General features: G+C 46.4%; 1 protein-coding gene across 1 annotated transcript in view; it reads right to left on the bottom strand.

Annotated features, from left to right (window-relative positions):
* LOC8035023 (tyrosine-protein phosphatase Lar) overlaps positions 1 to 16,498 on the bottom strand; it is a 74,576-nt gene that overhangs the window by 22,683 nt on the left and 35,395 nt on the right. Inside the window, exons 11-20 of the mRNA XM_029983600.4 lie at positions 14,757 to 15,068; positions 13,163 to 13,360; positions 12,644 to 12,736; positions 12,270 to 12,459; positions 10,035 to 10,242; positions 8,756 to 8,942; positions 8,010 to 8,104; positions 4,279 to 4,495; positions 3,583 to 3,755; positions 3,040 to 3,222 (exon numbers count right to left, since the gene is read on the bottom strand). Of these exons, the coding sequence (XP_029839460.2) occupies positions 3,040 to 3,222; positions 3,583 to 3,755; positions 4,279 to 4,495; positions 8,010 to 8,104; positions 8,756 to 8,942; positions 10,035 to 10,242; positions 12,270 to 12,459; positions 12,644 to 12,736; positions 13,163 to 13,360; positions 14,757 to 15,068 (1,856 nt within the window). The remainder of the gene's footprint in view (positions 1 to 3,039; positions 3,223 to 3,582; positions 3,756 to 4,278; positions 4,496 to 8,009; positions 8,105 to 8,755; positions 8,943 to 10,034; positions 10,243 to 12,269; positions 12,460 to 12,643; positions 12,737 to 13,162; positions 13,361 to 14,756; positions 15,069 to 16,498) is intronic.

The following is a 16,498-nucleotide window of genomic DNA, read 5'->3' as shown; positions in this document are numbered from 1 at the left end:
TGTTGCAGCCACATGCTTGGGAGAAAAGCACACTTTCAAGGCGGTATGGCGCACGCATGCGCTTGATGTATTTAAAAGGACCCGACAACCTGCCTTCATAATTCAAGATTGTCTTTTTTCTTTTTCTGAAATTATAAGTGTATGAAAGGCTATTTGCATATAGCATGAAGATTTAAAATCCCCCCCGATTAGGTATACCTGGGTATCTCTATAAGTTTTAATTTTATGTCCAGTGCATCGTTTACCTGGCATCCCTATGTAGGCATTGGACTTTCTGAGGCCACCGTCCATAACTATACCGTATTTACTTGCAGAATGAACACACATTTTTTTCCGAAAAATCGATGCAAAGTTGGGGGGTGCGTTCATTACGCGAAGTAAAATTTTTGCGTCCGTATTTACTTGCATAATGAACGACCTTTTATCCTGAAAAATTGAAGTAACTTCTTATGTATTTGCGCGCGGCGCCCGACCCCCTAACCAAACTAAGCTGTGCAATAAAAAAAAACAAAAAAAAACTCCTCTTTGTTTTGTTTTTCTCCTAATTCCTTGGGGTTTTTTTTGTTGCCGCCTTTCGCAAGCTGTTTCGTTTGCTTAGGCGAGGGCTCTCCGCTTATCTTTCTTATCTTCTTGCGCGCGGCGCCCGACGCACGACCCCCAATAACCAAACTGCGCTGTGCAAAAAAAAAAAGAAAGCTCATCTTTTTCTTGTTTTTTTTTTTTTTCTCAGTTCCGTGGGTTTTTTTTTTTCCGCTTTTCGCAAGTTGTTTCGTTTGCTTAGAGGGCTTCTCCGCTCCTCTTTCTTACCTCCTTGCGCGCGGCCCGCGCGACCCCCGTAACCAAACTGCGCTGTGCAAAAAAAAAGAGAAAAAAAAGCTCTTCTTTGTTTTTTCTTAGTTCCGTGTTTTTTTTCTTTTTTTTTCTTTTTGCCGCCTTTCGCAAGCTGTCTCGTTGGTCTAAGCGCTTCTCTTTCTTACCTTCTTGCGCGCCGCGGTGCGCGAACCCAAAGTCCAGACTGCGCTGTGCAAAAGAAAAAGCTCCTCTCCATGTTTTTTTTTTCTTGCTTCCGTTGGATCTTTGCGAATTTTTTTTAACGCCTTTTGCAAGGCGTTTTGATCGCCCACGCATTTGCGACCTCGCTGCACCAGGGTAAAAAAAGTGCGTTCATTTCGCGCGCGTGGGGTGAGGGGGTCAAAATTTTGACGTCCGATTTGAGGGTGCGTTTATTACGCGAGTGAAAAAAAAAGTCGAAATTTTGAGAGCCGACTTGGGGGGTGCGTTCATTACGCGAGTGCGTTCATTGTGCGAGTAAATACGGTAGTTAGATTAAAATCAGTATAGCGTAGAAATAGACAAGCGGAAGCTTGGTTAAGGCATCGATTCTCCCCGTGCGTCTTATTATTGCCCTGCAACAGGGTGGAAGGAAATCATGACTTTGAAAAAATCTAACAAGTCAAATTTATTTTATTTTAATTGAATTAATTTGATTTATACCACTACCTAAGAAGTTATTCATTATCACTATTTGTATATTTAAATATGGCAGGTTGATTGATCAATCTAGTTGATCACCGAAGACAATGTAAAAGAAGAGATTACTGTACATTTTAACTTTTTGTCTACGGTTAATTAGCAACTTTCTATCGATGTGAATCTGCCATACTGGAACAAAGGCAGATATTTTTAGTTGGTAAAAATTATGTATTTGTCTTTTTTGCATTCTAATTCGCTGGCAATATGACATTACTTTTATTGTTTTTGGTTTCTTTCCTTTTGTTTTGATTTGCTGCAGTAGGACATTAGGTAACTGAAAAAATGGAACAAAAAAAAATCTGAATGCTCCGATTTGCTCAGAATACATATTGAACCTGCCATAAATGTATTCGATCTAATGATTGTTTGATTTAAATATAAAACAAGTGCACACAGAAAGCATCAAATGATACACAAACCGTAAATAAATATTTTTGGGATTATTTTTGCGGGAAATATTTGATTTAAATCATCATCCGATGTGACTAAAATAACAATTTAAAGCATTATTTAAATCACAATTAAAATCACTTAGATCCTTTTCCTCCACCCTGCCCTGCAGCCAATGAAATTGCCGCGTTCGCCGATAAGAATGCAGAGGAACAAATCACAAAGCGAAATTCACGATAAGCCGTGCCCTGCATTTCCTAGAACGGGTACTGCAACGAAATTCTAGTGCCTATTTTATTATTGTCTAAATGTGAACCCTGTTCTGGCCACACCACAGACACCAATCTTTTTGTTTTAAAAGACACAAAAACATTATTCAAAACGAACAAACCGACTGCCAGGCCACACCACAGACAAAAATTTTCTTGTTTTAAAAGACACCGAAACATTATTCAAAATAAATAAACCGATCGCCAGACAGTGCCTGGTGTATGTTCCCAAAGCTGCTTCGAACGCCGTTACGTTCCCACGAAAGCAGTGCCACTTTCCAAAAGTACGCCGACAAGACGCGTGCGCGTGAGCCCTGTCGAACTTGGCCTAACCGCGCTTTCCTTCTCTCCTGCACCTGTTTAACCCTATCAGGAAGTAAGGAGAGAGGAGTCTGAAGCAGAAGCGAGTAACTTTTTCGCCTCCGCTGGCATTTCCGAACCAGCGATGGGGCACCTCAAACGACCAGGTTGTAACGCGTTGACCCCACCAAGTAACGAGGCTTGCAACCACGCCAGCCTCCCCGTATCCTCCCCCGTGAAGTTAAACGGGACGTCACGAACATGCCAGATCTCCCCAAACGCGTCGCGCTGACCAACGGCTGCCCTTCGAGTGCTCGTCCGACTTGTCCGTTTGGAACGAAAAATATGGCCATCCGTTCAAAACACAAACGTGCGACTGTCATTAGCCTGTATCGTCGATCGTGTTATTTCTGAAAGTGGAAGGTAAATTTTAGTTTTAGTTTCTGTCCGTTTTTTAGCTGCCAGAGACAACAGCGCACGTAACAGACATTCCAACGCGATATCTTTGCACGAACCCTTTAAAGTGAGGGAGAGGGAGGAAGCCCACCTTTTGAAGAGTGTCCACCACGGCCCTGACGAAGATCCTATAGCGCCTGAGCGGCTGCAGCTTGCGATTCCGAAACCCCCCGTTGACCTTCTGGTCTCCGAGGGTGAACCGCGCCGGCATGTTCTGGCGCACGAATGCCGCTGTCACGTACGGTCCGTCTTCGTCCAGCGGTGTCGACATTAGCTGCGAGATACGTTTATACAAAATGAATGGCTCTCACTTTTTCAACAATGGGCCGCCTACACTTCACAAGAGCGCGCGCTCGGCCGCCGGCCGCAACTCCGGCAGTAGCGAAACGTGGCCACCCACGCCAGTATGCCGCAGACAAACTAAGGGAGCGGAAGAACGACTTTGTCCTCGGAATTTTTTTTTTCTTGGTAACAACAATTAAAAAACATTCAAATTAGTTTTTTTTTTTCAGTAGTGGGCAACAGCGATATTTCTAACATGATAATTTGAGTGGCCACAAGACTACACCTTGACAGACCCAACTGAAGTATAAGCCTAGTCTACTAATATATTAATAAAAAGTAATTAACTCACCTCTTCTATCTTGAAGTCGTCGGGATCCTTGTTGGCAAACTCCGAAGGAACCACCACCAGGTAGTACTGCTTGATGGGACCATACTCTTCCGAAGCCTGAGGCAGCATCACCGTTATCTCGTCCCCATTGCTGATTGGCCACAGAGCGTCCGGCTTCACCATCGGCTTGGGAGCTGCACAGCCGAGATCAGACAAGCCGTCAGCCACCTCGTCGGCCGTGACAACGGTCGACGCCTAGATTTTGTGCCGGGACTGAATGACTGTAATTAATAACCGTTTGTGAGATCAAAGTTAAAAAAAGAAAAAGCTAAATCTTCTACAATGTTTTACTCAAAAGTCTGTGAACCTTCAAATACTCCAGATGGATTACAAATTATGCCAAAATCATCGTAAAAAGTGATTAGCACTGATAGTTACTAGAGAGTAGGGAAGCACCTACGTGCCGTTTAAACTCTGGAAAACTGTCTATGGCTCTACGTAGGGGGCTAGAATGCACCTCCGACTGCTGTGCTTACTATTCTATTCTATCCCCGCAACGAAGTGGTCTTTAAATTGGCAACAAATTGCGTCACAAAAGCTGGAGTGTCATTCCGTTGGCTGTCGCTACCCCGCTGGGCAGAAATCGAGGGACCATAAAGGGGGCGCGGCAGACAGACCAGTCGGAGACGCGATTGGGGCAGCGCGGTCTGGACGTACCGGCCATGGCGGTGGTGACCATGATCTTGGCGGGTGGCTTGAAGGAGCCGTCCCTGGGCACGGCCGTGATGTTCACCCGGTAGCTCGTGAATGGGATGAGGTTCTCGATGGTGATGTTGGTGGTGCCCACGTCCAGCAGCACATTCTGGGGGGGAATGGGCAGCTCCTGTAGGCCACCCTGGTTGTCGTAGAACTCCTTGTGGGCGCTGTACGAGATCTGGGCACGAGACGACGGCAGAGTTTACAACACTGTGCGAAGCAGGCTTTTGTTACAAAACAGACGGGGGAAGGAAATCGGCGGGGAGGAAGAATCATACTTTTGGTTTCTAAGCTAGGTGGCCCAAGCTACCGCCCGTTATAAAGGCTATAGCTGTTAGCATCCATCTATCTATCCCTTCATCGATAATAAAAATTAAGATTGCATAAATTGTGATATAAATCACACCAATTCAACTATGTTAATTTAAATCTCACCAATTTAAATATGTTGGTGTGGGCATGTAAAGGCAGCAGCTTAAATGGCTGCTAAAAACCCCTTCTGCTTTTTCATCCAGATCCTCGCCTGCACTTGCTGATTCCGTGTTCGACTATGCTGCGGTGCATCGCCCCCAGGATGGTGCATTCATGTTCGCGTCGTCGGTTTCCGGCCGACTCGTGAATGACTCAGCTTACGTGTGCTCAGACTGCCCTACCTACAAGGTGAACGACATCCGTAACGCATGTCTAGTCCGATATTTTCTTTGGACCAGTCATTTACCTTACAAATTATTTCAGAAATCACTGCCAACTGCAACAGTACCTTAGTCATGGAAACTTGCAAAGGTCCTTCCATTTTTTAAATATGGAAACACTGACTCGTTGTTCAACTACAGACCAATTACTGTAACATCTCATGTGTGCAAATTTATTAGAACATATTATCTACAAACATATCATGGAATATCTAGAAACTAACATCTTATGTGATTTACAGCATGGCTTTCGTCGGGAGTACAGTACCATATCACGACTAAGTGAATTCACTCATGATATCACTCGGCCTCTCCACACTGGCAACCAAGTGGACGCAATATTCATAGACTTATACAAGACCTTCGACGCGGTTCCTCACTCTAAACTTTTGCACAGACTCAATGTCATACTATACAACCATTCCCTAGTTAATTGGATAGCCAGTTTCCCCTTTCATCACTCGCAGTATGTATGTTTTAATTCATCAAAGTCTTCTATTAACAATGTGTCATCAGGTGTCCTGAAAAGCACATTCTTGGTTTGCTTTTCTTTTTGCTATACATTAATGATCTGCCTCGCAACATCCTCACAAAAATATGTTTCTATGCTGACGACTGCATTCTGTATAACACGATTAACTCAGAGAAAATACTGTAAGGCTGCAGGCGAGCTGGTGAATATTAACCATGTTGGATAAACCTGAGACTGAGGTAGAGAGGAAACATCAAAACGTAGAAGGGACAGAAAATAGACAGGACAAAGTCTGTTTTCTGTCTCTTCTACGTTTTGATGTTTCCTCCCCACCCCAGTCTCAGGTTTATCCAACATGGTTAAGACTAACACCCCCAATGATTATACTTTTCTAACAATTAATTTTTAAGCTTCTGCACATGGTGTAACACCTGGCAAATGAGTATAAATTTCTCTAAAACCGTCCTCCTGTCTTTTTTTTGAGAGTTCATCCCCTTCCTTGTTCACTTATTCATTTAACGGTTTCTCCCTGCAAAGAGTATTTCAATGCAAGTACCTTGGACTTCTCTTCACGCACAATGTCTTGGTCTAAACACATTGACTTAACGTGTAGCAAAGCACTAAAAAAATTGTTACCTGCGGCATACTTTACATGTTGCCCACCGAGATACTAAAGATCTGACATATAAAACACTTATCTGTTCTACCATGAAGTACAATTCGATTGTTTGGAATCCGTATAAAACACCAGATATTAAAAAACTCGTCACATATTAACAAACTCGAGTCAATTCAGATGACGGCAGCATACCACAAAAGCCCGCATATAATACAAGTTTTTCTTCCAAATTTTGCCATGTAAAATTTGCAGCTCTTATTATACGCGGGCCCCAACAATTTTCAGCTTGGATGAGGTGCGATCTAACGCTGTTTGATGTAGTTTCGGTTTCTAAGCAATATGACGTTCAAAACAGCTATCGTCATCCTTAAAATCACAATGTCCGAGGCGCCCACAGTCAGGCTAGGCAATAGCGTCGGCGCAAAAACAATGCTCGGCCGGCTTCAAAAGAAAAGTCGTCTTGGTTGCGGAAGACATCGGCAACAGTGCTGCCAGACGACAATTCGCTGTAAATGAAGGCAGCATTCGTGGATGGAGACAACAAAAGCAAGCCCTGTTCGCGTACAACAGAGGCCCAAAGAATGGCGTGTTTGCCAATGTCGAGGCAAGTCTCGGCAACTTTTGTAAAAGAGCAACGTGAAACGGCTCCTTGCCGTAAACATCGAGCTGCTGCAAGAGAGGGCGAAGAACTTTGGTGAGCCGACATTGCGTTGCTCGCTTTATGTGCCGCGCCAAGTTTTCACTGCGTCGGCGCACACTCGTCGCTCGCTCTTTCAAGAAGTGTGGGATTTCAAATGCGCTCGACGGTACTGAAGACGACTGACTGCCTTTAGGAGGAGGCGTCGGACAAGGAGTCTGATGATGGTGATGAGTGATTAAAAGGTTCAATTACGATGCAAATAAATGTTTTTCTTAAGACTTCTCGGTCGTATTTTACGCGGAAAAGTTTCGCGGTCTTTAAATTGTTTCGTGTAATATGCGGACAAAACTTTTTTTTTTTTTTTTCTTTTTCACAGTCCTCAACTCATGCCTCGTATTATACGCGAGTTTTTACGGTATTTCATTTTTAGCCGCTACGGCAGGGAATTTTCACCCACCTCTAACCTTACCACGTTAGGCCCGAGTCCCCTTGCTGCACATCGTCGCATCGAAACTATGAAGTTTCTATAGTTTATAATTAACTCTTCCAGTTGCACCTGATTAAGTTCATATCTAAACTTTTACAACGCAACATCGACAAGGAGCCACCACGGCTTAAATACTTCATCCTCTTTTTGCGAGTACCGACATGTTCAAATACAGCTCCTTTACCCGAACAATCAAAATTTGGAACTCATTACCCGGAATTATCACTATCACTATCGCCTGATGAGTTTTTGAGTGCCGTTGACAGCGGCTGATGTCGACGTTTCTGTTGTTTCATGTTGTGTGCCTTTTATTCTTTTATGTTTGTACGATCACACTTTTCTTTAGTCCCCACCCTGGAATAGCCCCAATGGAGCTGCAATATGCATAAATAAATAAATAAATAAAACACCCCCAAATTCAAAAACATTTTTTTTTTTTCATATTTAATGATTTTTTTAGTCATTTAATTTTAAAGCGAGGAATGTCCGAGCAACAAAGATTTATATGAGGCAGTCATTCCTCAAAATATATCTAATGTCGAAAAATTACCGTTTTCTAGCTAAAGTGATTTAAATCAAATAAATGTGATTAACTCCATTGTTTTTTTTCCTTTGATTACCTGTGTTTTTTTGTGACTAAGTTAAGAGCATTTGAATGTGAATGGCCACAAGAAAGCGAGTGTGAGAACAGCAGCAATCCTGTTTCTTCTTTGGCTAGAGCTATTAAAAAAACAGGCACGAAGAATCTGACAACAATTTCGAAGTATGTAGTGACCACTCACGTTGAACTTGATGTAGTCTAGCCGTGTAGGGGGTCTCCAAGACAGGATCATGCCATGAGTGGTTACTCCATAGGCACGCAGTTGCGTTGGCACATCTACAAAAATAAAAAAGAGAAAAAAAAATTGTTCCGATACTCTTGCGTTCTCGGGAAGACAAGTGCTTCCTCAGTATCTTACGGCAGATACGTCCTACAAGATAAGACTATGAGGGGCAAGTAAATCGAAAGAGACACATTGGTCCTTTGTGAAGTCATGTCATCTGGCAATATGTAGCATGACCGCATGACATCACCCTGTTACATGGCCATCAGGAGGTCACGTGACCTTATATCATGCAGCCTTATGTCATGTGATGTCATGTCACATCGCGGTGCCCCCTGACATATGGTGTCACATGACCTTCGGCCAGGTCGCGTCATGTGACACCATTATGCAACAGTGGCAATTGCTGTTAGAGTCTCGTGATGTCGCAGTGTCACGTAAAAATGATGACATGAGAGTTTCCTCAGTTGGGACTCTGTTCAGTTCAATTTAATAATCCTCAAAGGCACTTCAATGAAGTGCATTGCATTAGGTGCATTACACAAAGTGCATTACAAGAGGAGTTCCAGTGCACTATGAAGTGCATTACATGAGGAATTCCGGCACCACGGTCGGAGACTAACTGTTGTGAACACCACAACATCATCAGGGTGACATCACCATCCAGACTGCGCCCCAGAAGGTGACACAAGACCCCGGCTGACCCGTGGGGGTGACCTTGACGGTGATGACGTCCGAGAGCTTCCCGAGGGAGTCCCGGGTGTATGCAGCCACCTGGATGGCGTACACTGTGTGGCTCTCCAGGCCCGTGATCTCGGCCGACCAGGTGAGCGGCACCATCTTCACCGCCCACTGGTCCAGGTCTTCCACCGCTGTTTGCGCGTACAGCACCTGACAACGCAAGGGGGCATCAGACGCCACTGAGCTGTCAGTACTGCATTTTCTGGACTATGGTCTGCATCCGATCTGCACCCGGCACCTGCACCTTGTGCCTATTCCACACTTCAAAAAACTCTCATACACAGCATACTTTGCTAAATTCCTGCTTTAATTATTAGCTTTAAGAAAAGTTAGTACCATACATAAATCATTGCTAACATACTCTGTCGTTCACAATCCTTGCATTGTCCACACCTGCGGGTAGTCTGCACCACATAAAATTACAACCTTTAAATGTGTATAGTCCATGGATTGTAGTTCAGAAACTATGGTGAGTACGATAGTCTAGGGTAGGTTCCGCAGGGCTGTCGAAGCTACTTGTGCGAGCGAGACGAAATGCAAAGACACGTGCTGGAGCAACTTGTGGTGCAGGGGCAGTGGCAACGTGGAAGCTAAGCTAGCTTTGTAAACGTAGCATAAATTACCACAGCGCTCATCACAAAATCTTGATCCGACGGATGAAGTTGTTATAAGCAGAGTGTGTTGGCTTGACTCACTTTTCCAATCTCCCGTGGCTCTTTTGAACCTTTTGAGTGATATCACATCACATAACACGGCCATATGATATGGCCATGTGGCTACTCCCACGCTTCCCACCCTTGGCATAGCGTAGTAACTCTCCCTTCACAAGTCTCAACCTTTGCACAGTGGTAGAGCGTCAGGCTCGGAATCTTGGGTTCCGGGGTTCGATTCTCGTTGGCAAACATTAGGAAGTAACAAACAAAAAAAGAGGATGCAAGCAAGCTGCCAAAGGTTAAGCATAGTGACTTGACTTGAGACTAGGATTTTTGAAAACACGAAACCTTTGTCTCAGCTAAAGTCACCATTATCAGAATTCCAATCTTCCTCCTCACTAACGTGTTCTTTCGTTTCCACCAAATTCCGTGTCACACGTTACACGGCGGTTCTTTGTGGCACGCCTTCACGGTTTCCTCCCAATTTCAAGATCTTGAAACATATTCTACATTACAACTTGGGAACTGTATTCCTCGGCTGCAATTCACACGACGCAAGAGATACGGTTCAGAGTGCGCCGCCACCGACCTGGTAGCCCAGGATGTCTCCGAAGTAGGGCATTTCGTCCCACCAGACCTCCACGGACTGGTCCGAGGTGGCCACCGCCTGCACGTTGGTCGGGGCGGACGGAATGTCACCGGGCGTGCTGGCCGTCAGGTTCTGACTCCAGGGTCCGCACCCCTTGGCCGTGCAGGCGCGGACTCGCATCGTGTAGTCCGTCTTCTCGCTCAGCGAGCTGCAAGACGATAAGCATTGTGTCATCTAACGGGAAGGAGTCCTGACTGTTGCTTCCCAAATGGCTAACTTTAGAACTATGCCCACACGGGCGGCAACCACAACACTCGGCGCTCGACCGACGCAGCCGAACACTACGTCGGCGTTCCGCCGGGGCACGCGTAAACGATGCAGCGTGCACCGTGCACGCGTCCAGCACCTGCTGGGCACGAAGGCCGAAAGGGGTCAATCTCTCATCCTCCGACGACGTCTTTCAACCGAGATCCGGCTTGTTGCGTCCCGCCAACGTCATTTTGTTTATTGTCGACACTTCCTATATTACACCGCACCCCGCATCATCCAGGAAGACGACGAAAAGAACCAAATCCAAAAGCCTTAAATCTTAACATGATAGAATATCATGCTAAGATTTATGTGTCGGCCTGGCCAGCTAAAAGGTAATAATTACTTCCCCTTCTCACTTGTGTGCAACCTTTTGTTAGCATCGATTGCACAGCAGGAATGATCCCCTCAAACACAGAACTAGCTGTGCAGTTGTGTTTAGAAACAACAGACACAACAAGACAATGATTGGTGGAGGACAGCACAAACTACTGGCAATGATTATTTTATGTATGGAATTTCACTGAATTAATGTCACAATACAATAATTTTGAGCACCTAAATTTATGCTTTCCTCAAGTTCAAGAGGTTGTAATAAAACTATAATTCTTAATGTAGATAAAATACAAAGTATTTGCTGTTGGATCATGAAATGTCAATCACATTTTACGTGCAGAACTTCATAACGAAAATTGACATAAGAATGATAAGCATGCCTTCTTAAAAATCCCGCAGACCTCATCAAGGTTCTTTTCAAGCTTCCATCCTTTGCTTCTGCTACATTGGTGCAAATTTACTCCCACCTATACAAAAGTGATAACTAGATAAAGAGGTTGGCATGAAAAAATTTCAAAGCCTCCTTGCTAAATATGGAATAGGAAGAAGATATCGCCAGAATATCGCGGTCTATCACATATACTAGCCGAAGTTTCATTCTCAAATTTGAAATTTTCAAACGTCCTGCTCTGGAGGACTGCTTTCCCCTTAGCATATGGATGTGCTGCGGTGAAGCAACAGGCGCAAAATCGCTATGCCTGTTTTGCGGTTATCCCTTCGCTGTGGTAAACCCGTGAATGGTGCGAAGCGCAGTCAACGAAAATAACTAACCTGCCAGAATGGATAGCGAACACGAGGAATACTACGACACTTTCGAGTACTGTTCGCGTTTGATACGAGATCAAATCAAATAGTACGTTATCTGAGGTGACAACCGGAAGGTCTGAACACTCGCACAAGCCTTCCGTAACAATTCGGCCATGTGGCCGGGCCCGAGCCATTATATGTTCAGTGTTATTAATGCCAATTTACGTTACGGCACAATGTTGGCCCACCATTTTTCACTAATCGGTAAAATGTCGCAGGATGTAGCGGGGTCTGCACCCTGGTGCAGTTCGGTGCAAATGGCGCAGCAATCGCATCACCGAGAGACCGACGCATTCTTCGGTCACGAGGGTCTCCCCGGTTTTGCTACGCCACAGTGACTAAAACGCGTCTCCGATCGGCGCGTTTGGCGTCTTATTTCGCCCACGCATCAAAAGCGGTCTCGAAGTGGCAACGGACAACATAAAAAAGGCTGGAGTGTCACGAAGTCCGACGTCGCGATCCTGGCAGTTGGGCGTACAAGTTCTACAAACAAGCCCGAGAGAATGTGAGCGTTGACGTCGTTGCGGCGTCCGAATGCCTGGCTGCCGAAGCTTCCGTGAAGGGACCTGCGACAGAATAGGCATGTGCCACACCCACCACTGCTACAGAAACACCACAGAGACAGCATGACACTAATACGACATCGTGGGGTGAAAGTCGAGGGACCCCACTTTAGGACGCGGCAAACGCAGCGGCGGAGACGCGTTCCAGTCACCACAGTTAACGTGGCCGTACTCTCGTCGGGTTCGAGCCCGGCGCAACCGAGGAGGCTGGAGCACCGACCTGAACACCATGCGGGTACGGGAGGTGTTCCGGTCCTCGGCGCTGAACTCCGAGGACTTCTTTCGGAACTGGACGCTGTAATGGGTGATGTGTCCGTTGCGGTGCATGGCCGCCGGGGCCTCCCAGCTGAACGCCACTGTGTTGGGGCTCTGCAGCCGGAATGTCACGTTCTGCGGCGGCGACGTCGGTTCTGGGAGGATGGAGAAGAGGGGCGCGTTGACTAACCCAAGTTCGATATTGTCGGCCTAAACATCGATGCCGTGGTGACCCACCTTTAGCGGCTTCGGCAAGAGTGTCTAGACTTCCGGAGTACCCTTACGGGTTCCTCAATTAGCCAAAGGGGGGGGGGGGGGGGAAGAGAATCGGTGACTCACCTCCTTCAGGCGTGCTCACAAAGGTGATGGCCTCCTGACCCCAACCTAGAAGATTCCTTCCGGAAAGCCGGAACTCATAGCGGGCCCCTCGTGCTGCATAGAGAAAGAAAGGAACATAAGCTCGTGACAAGAAAAGCTTAATTGAACAAGGAGTTCGTTGGGTCCCGAAATACAAGACTCTACGAAGAGTTGCAAAATAATACTTGCGGTACTGACAACCGTGATAACCCTTCAAATGTTGCCAGCGACTGCTGATCCCAGAATTAACCGCAATTCAGTAATGTCGGACACTCGGGAGGACTGGTGCATTTCAATTGCGAGACCCTCTCTCATAACATTATCATACACCAATTCCTTTTCATGAACGATAGCAAACTTTATCTTCAAACGACCCCCCCTTCCCCTTCAAGAAAGAAGAATGAAGCATCTGGGTAAGAACGTACCCACAAGTTAAAACTCGCTACTCTCTCGCCCCGAGATTAAAAAAGGGTGCGCCAAGATGGCGGCCTGCTTGCCCACCCAGCTTCTCGACGGTCAGGTGTTGCTCCATGGGGCCCAGCTCTTGCTCCTCCAGGGCGCCTCCGTCCATGCGGCCGTAGCGCAGTCGGTACTGGAGCAGCTCCCCGTACGTGTGGTTGGGCCTCGACCAGTGGAGCTCCACCCGCAGTCGCTGGTCTTCCGTGTGGATGCGAGCCGTGAGCTCCGGCCGCGTCGGAACTGCGCCCGCACGTCAGCCAAAAGGGCGGCAGAGCCTCAGTACAGTCCAGTATGCATGGACGGACGTGTAATTTTGTGGTTCCTTAATACACCAGACATTAACCAAGAGCAGATTTGCATTTTTCTCTATGGTTCTTAATACACCAAACGTACCCAGGAGCACATTTGCGCACTTCTCTATCTCCTCTCATTTGTGTGAAAGTTCCTATTATTGAATGTTCAGCTGGTTCTTCCCAATGTATAACCAAATAGCTCAGCTTATCCTTGTCCCAATTACCAAGAGGGCCAACTTTTGAGAGCCTAGCCTAAAATGAATAAAAATGAGTGTCGACAGCTAGCCATGATGAAGGTGCGGAAAGAAGTTTCAGCTCTCGTACATTAACCGTGAAAGGAATTAAGACAGTTCCTATATCAGAGACAGACTAACATTGCTTAGTCGATTTATTGTTGGTAAAACAATACAACGTTCATCTTTTTTCTTTTGCCACATGCCAAGCAGAATGTCTGGAGAGTGCAATTGTGAAAAAGATTTTATAAGAAGCTTTTTCTTTTGATAACGACATTGTTTAGAAAAATCAAGCGAGTTTCACGCTTTCTGTGTGCTCGACTAATTCTTAATGCTTTGCATGAAAGATAACAATAAAGTAAAAGTAACAATTCCACAGCAGGATTCCTCATAAAATTTGAGTCAGGAAAAATAAAAAATAAATCTTTCCTTTAGTCCTATTGAGGAACAATAAAAAGACAAAAATGAAATTTATACAGAAAATTGAAACGGAGAAAAATGCATTCAGTGCCCATGCCTCTGTCTTTTATATACTACCGAGGCACTGAAAATAACCGATAGCAAGTTAACTAAGCAGCATTTATGAATGAAACTTTGTGGAAATACTCTTCATTACACGGGCGTGCTTAACCGCAGCTATAAGACTCTTCTAGCTGCAGTTAACTCTTGGACAACGTTCTGTGGCTATGGGTGCACGTGCTGTGCATGCACACTCTTCACTTCTGAAATAGTGGCTGTCCGAGAGTATAGTGCGGTGACTGGGGTGAAGTGTAACAGCAGTCAAGGGTGACTTAATTGCGGCTAAGGGTGCCCGCGTAATGAGGGTATAAAAGGTTTCGAGGCACGTGGCCGTAAGAAGTCGCGAGTGATTAAACCAGCCTTTCACGAAAATAAACGTACAGTTCCAATTAGAAACTTGCCGAGCGTCGTCCAAAACCCCTATATCGGTCAATTTTAGGACGACCAAAAGAACGCGGGAAGTGCGGCGATACAACAAAGTTACCGCTCGTGCAGCAGGCTCGAGGCCAACAACGCGAAAACGAGAACGACATTCTCGTCGTTTGTGGTCCTCGCGCGTTGCGGAGCGGGGCAGGGCGCGGCACCACCCACCTCCACCGTGGGTATGGGCCGTCTTGGGCGGGCTGCGGTTGCCGTCCCCCTTGCGGGTTACGGCGGCCACCTGTACGGAGTACTTCGTGTCGGGCTGGAGCCCCGTCACGTTGCGCTCCTCCGCGTTCTCGTCCGCCACGTCGTAGCGCAGCGCGTCATTGATCAGGTCCCCGTGCCGGTTCATCTCCTGCACGTGGATCTGGTAGCCCCGAATCAAGCCGTTGCGGTCCCGGTTCGAGGGGGGCTTCCACGAGACCGTCAGGGCCGTGCTGTTCAGTGCGGCCACCTTCACCAGGCGTGGCTCTCCAGGAACTGTTGTCAAAAGCAGAGCGTTAGCCCCGCCCCGTTTACCCTCTTCCCGGTAACGGCGCGTACCAAGAATGCAAATACTTTACTGGGGCGGTCACATTTGACTCCGCTCGTTCGCGTTAGATGGCGCGCCAAGTCCTTTCCCGTGCTCCGTTCACCCCTAAGCCAACGGCGCAGTGGGGGCTACGTGCTCAAAGTGACGGTCGCATGTATGTGTTTGGCAGTGCCATCATGCCCTCGCCAACACCCACGTGTAAGGAAGCGGGGTCGGGTGAGGGAGGAGAGAAGGTTTGTCGGCCTGGTGGGTGCCTGGCACCCACCACGCCGTCTGCTTTGTAGGTGAACCAAGTTTAGTTCTCCGGGCATCTCGCATCCGAAAGAACGCGAGAGTGCTGCGAGGTCCGTGCCGTTGCGCAGCCATGTAGAGCTAAGGATGAGGTTTCTGCTCATGTACCAAAACACTCGCCTGGAACCACCAGATAAGGTATGCTTCGAAGTGACAACACTCGAGGAATAGGGTATGAGCGTAGCAACTATTAAGTGATTCTGGGGAGATGCCTGAGACGGCTGTCTCGGCTGGCACTCGAGATGCCCACGACGCAAGACGGCAGCAGCCACCCCTCCCAATTCGAATGGAAAAGCCCAGAAACACAGTGCACCCGGCCGTTTCAACTGCGCAAAACCTGCCCGCACCGAGGCCGTTAGATTTTCGCGGAGTGAAATGTATTGCCCTAGTAAAGTATTTGGGTCAAGTATAGAAACGAGAGAATGGTAGCTTTGTCTCACAAGGAATGGCTGCGAATGATGTAAGAGGCAATGTCCTATTCATCTTTACGTGTTTTAGATTTATTAGACTGCATAAAACCGTTCCTTCATTAAGCACATTTGGTGGATTCAGCCATATTTGTACTACAATGGCTTTAGCCTATGTATTGTGCATGACCACATAACTGAAAAAAGGTGCCCTTGATGCACGAGCACCTGTACATCGAAAGCACCTTTTCGGGCAATGACTTAATGCAGGCACACACATTTGACCACAGATTTTACTTCCAAGTTAAAAACAGTGCAATGCTTCGTATGCTTGGATATTGAGGAAATCTTAGAGCACTGCGAAGGTTCAAATAAAATTGCTACGCACTGCATGATCCAAGTTTCAAGCGGATTCTACAGTACTTCAGCACTAAAAGTTTCTTTGCTAGGTCGTACCAGTACGTCTTCTACTCTGATGAATAAAACACAATTGGGAATGTGCCTCGGCAACAATCAAAATGCAGCCTATGTAGGGAAGAGGTAAAACTATACAGTAGGTTAGGTCACAAAGGATAGAGTTACAACTATAAATAAAATGGTTTCTGTCCAAGTGCCATAAACAACTTGGGAGATGTCACATTCTTTGCTACGTGCAATTCTCCATTACAAAACCATGCCAC

This window comes from Ixodes scapularis, unplaced genomic scaffold (assembly GCF_016920785.2).
Source record: "Ixodes scapularis isolate PalLabHiFi unplaced genomic scaffold, ASM1692078v2 PGA_scaffold12__126_contigs__length_90152505, whole genome shotgun sequence".
In the NCBI taxonomy this organism is placed as follows: Eukaryota; Metazoa; Arthropoda; class Arachnida; order Ixodida; family Ixodidae; genus Ixodes; species Ixodes scapularis.
This window is presented reverse-complemented; position numbering and strand designations above follow the sequence as displayed.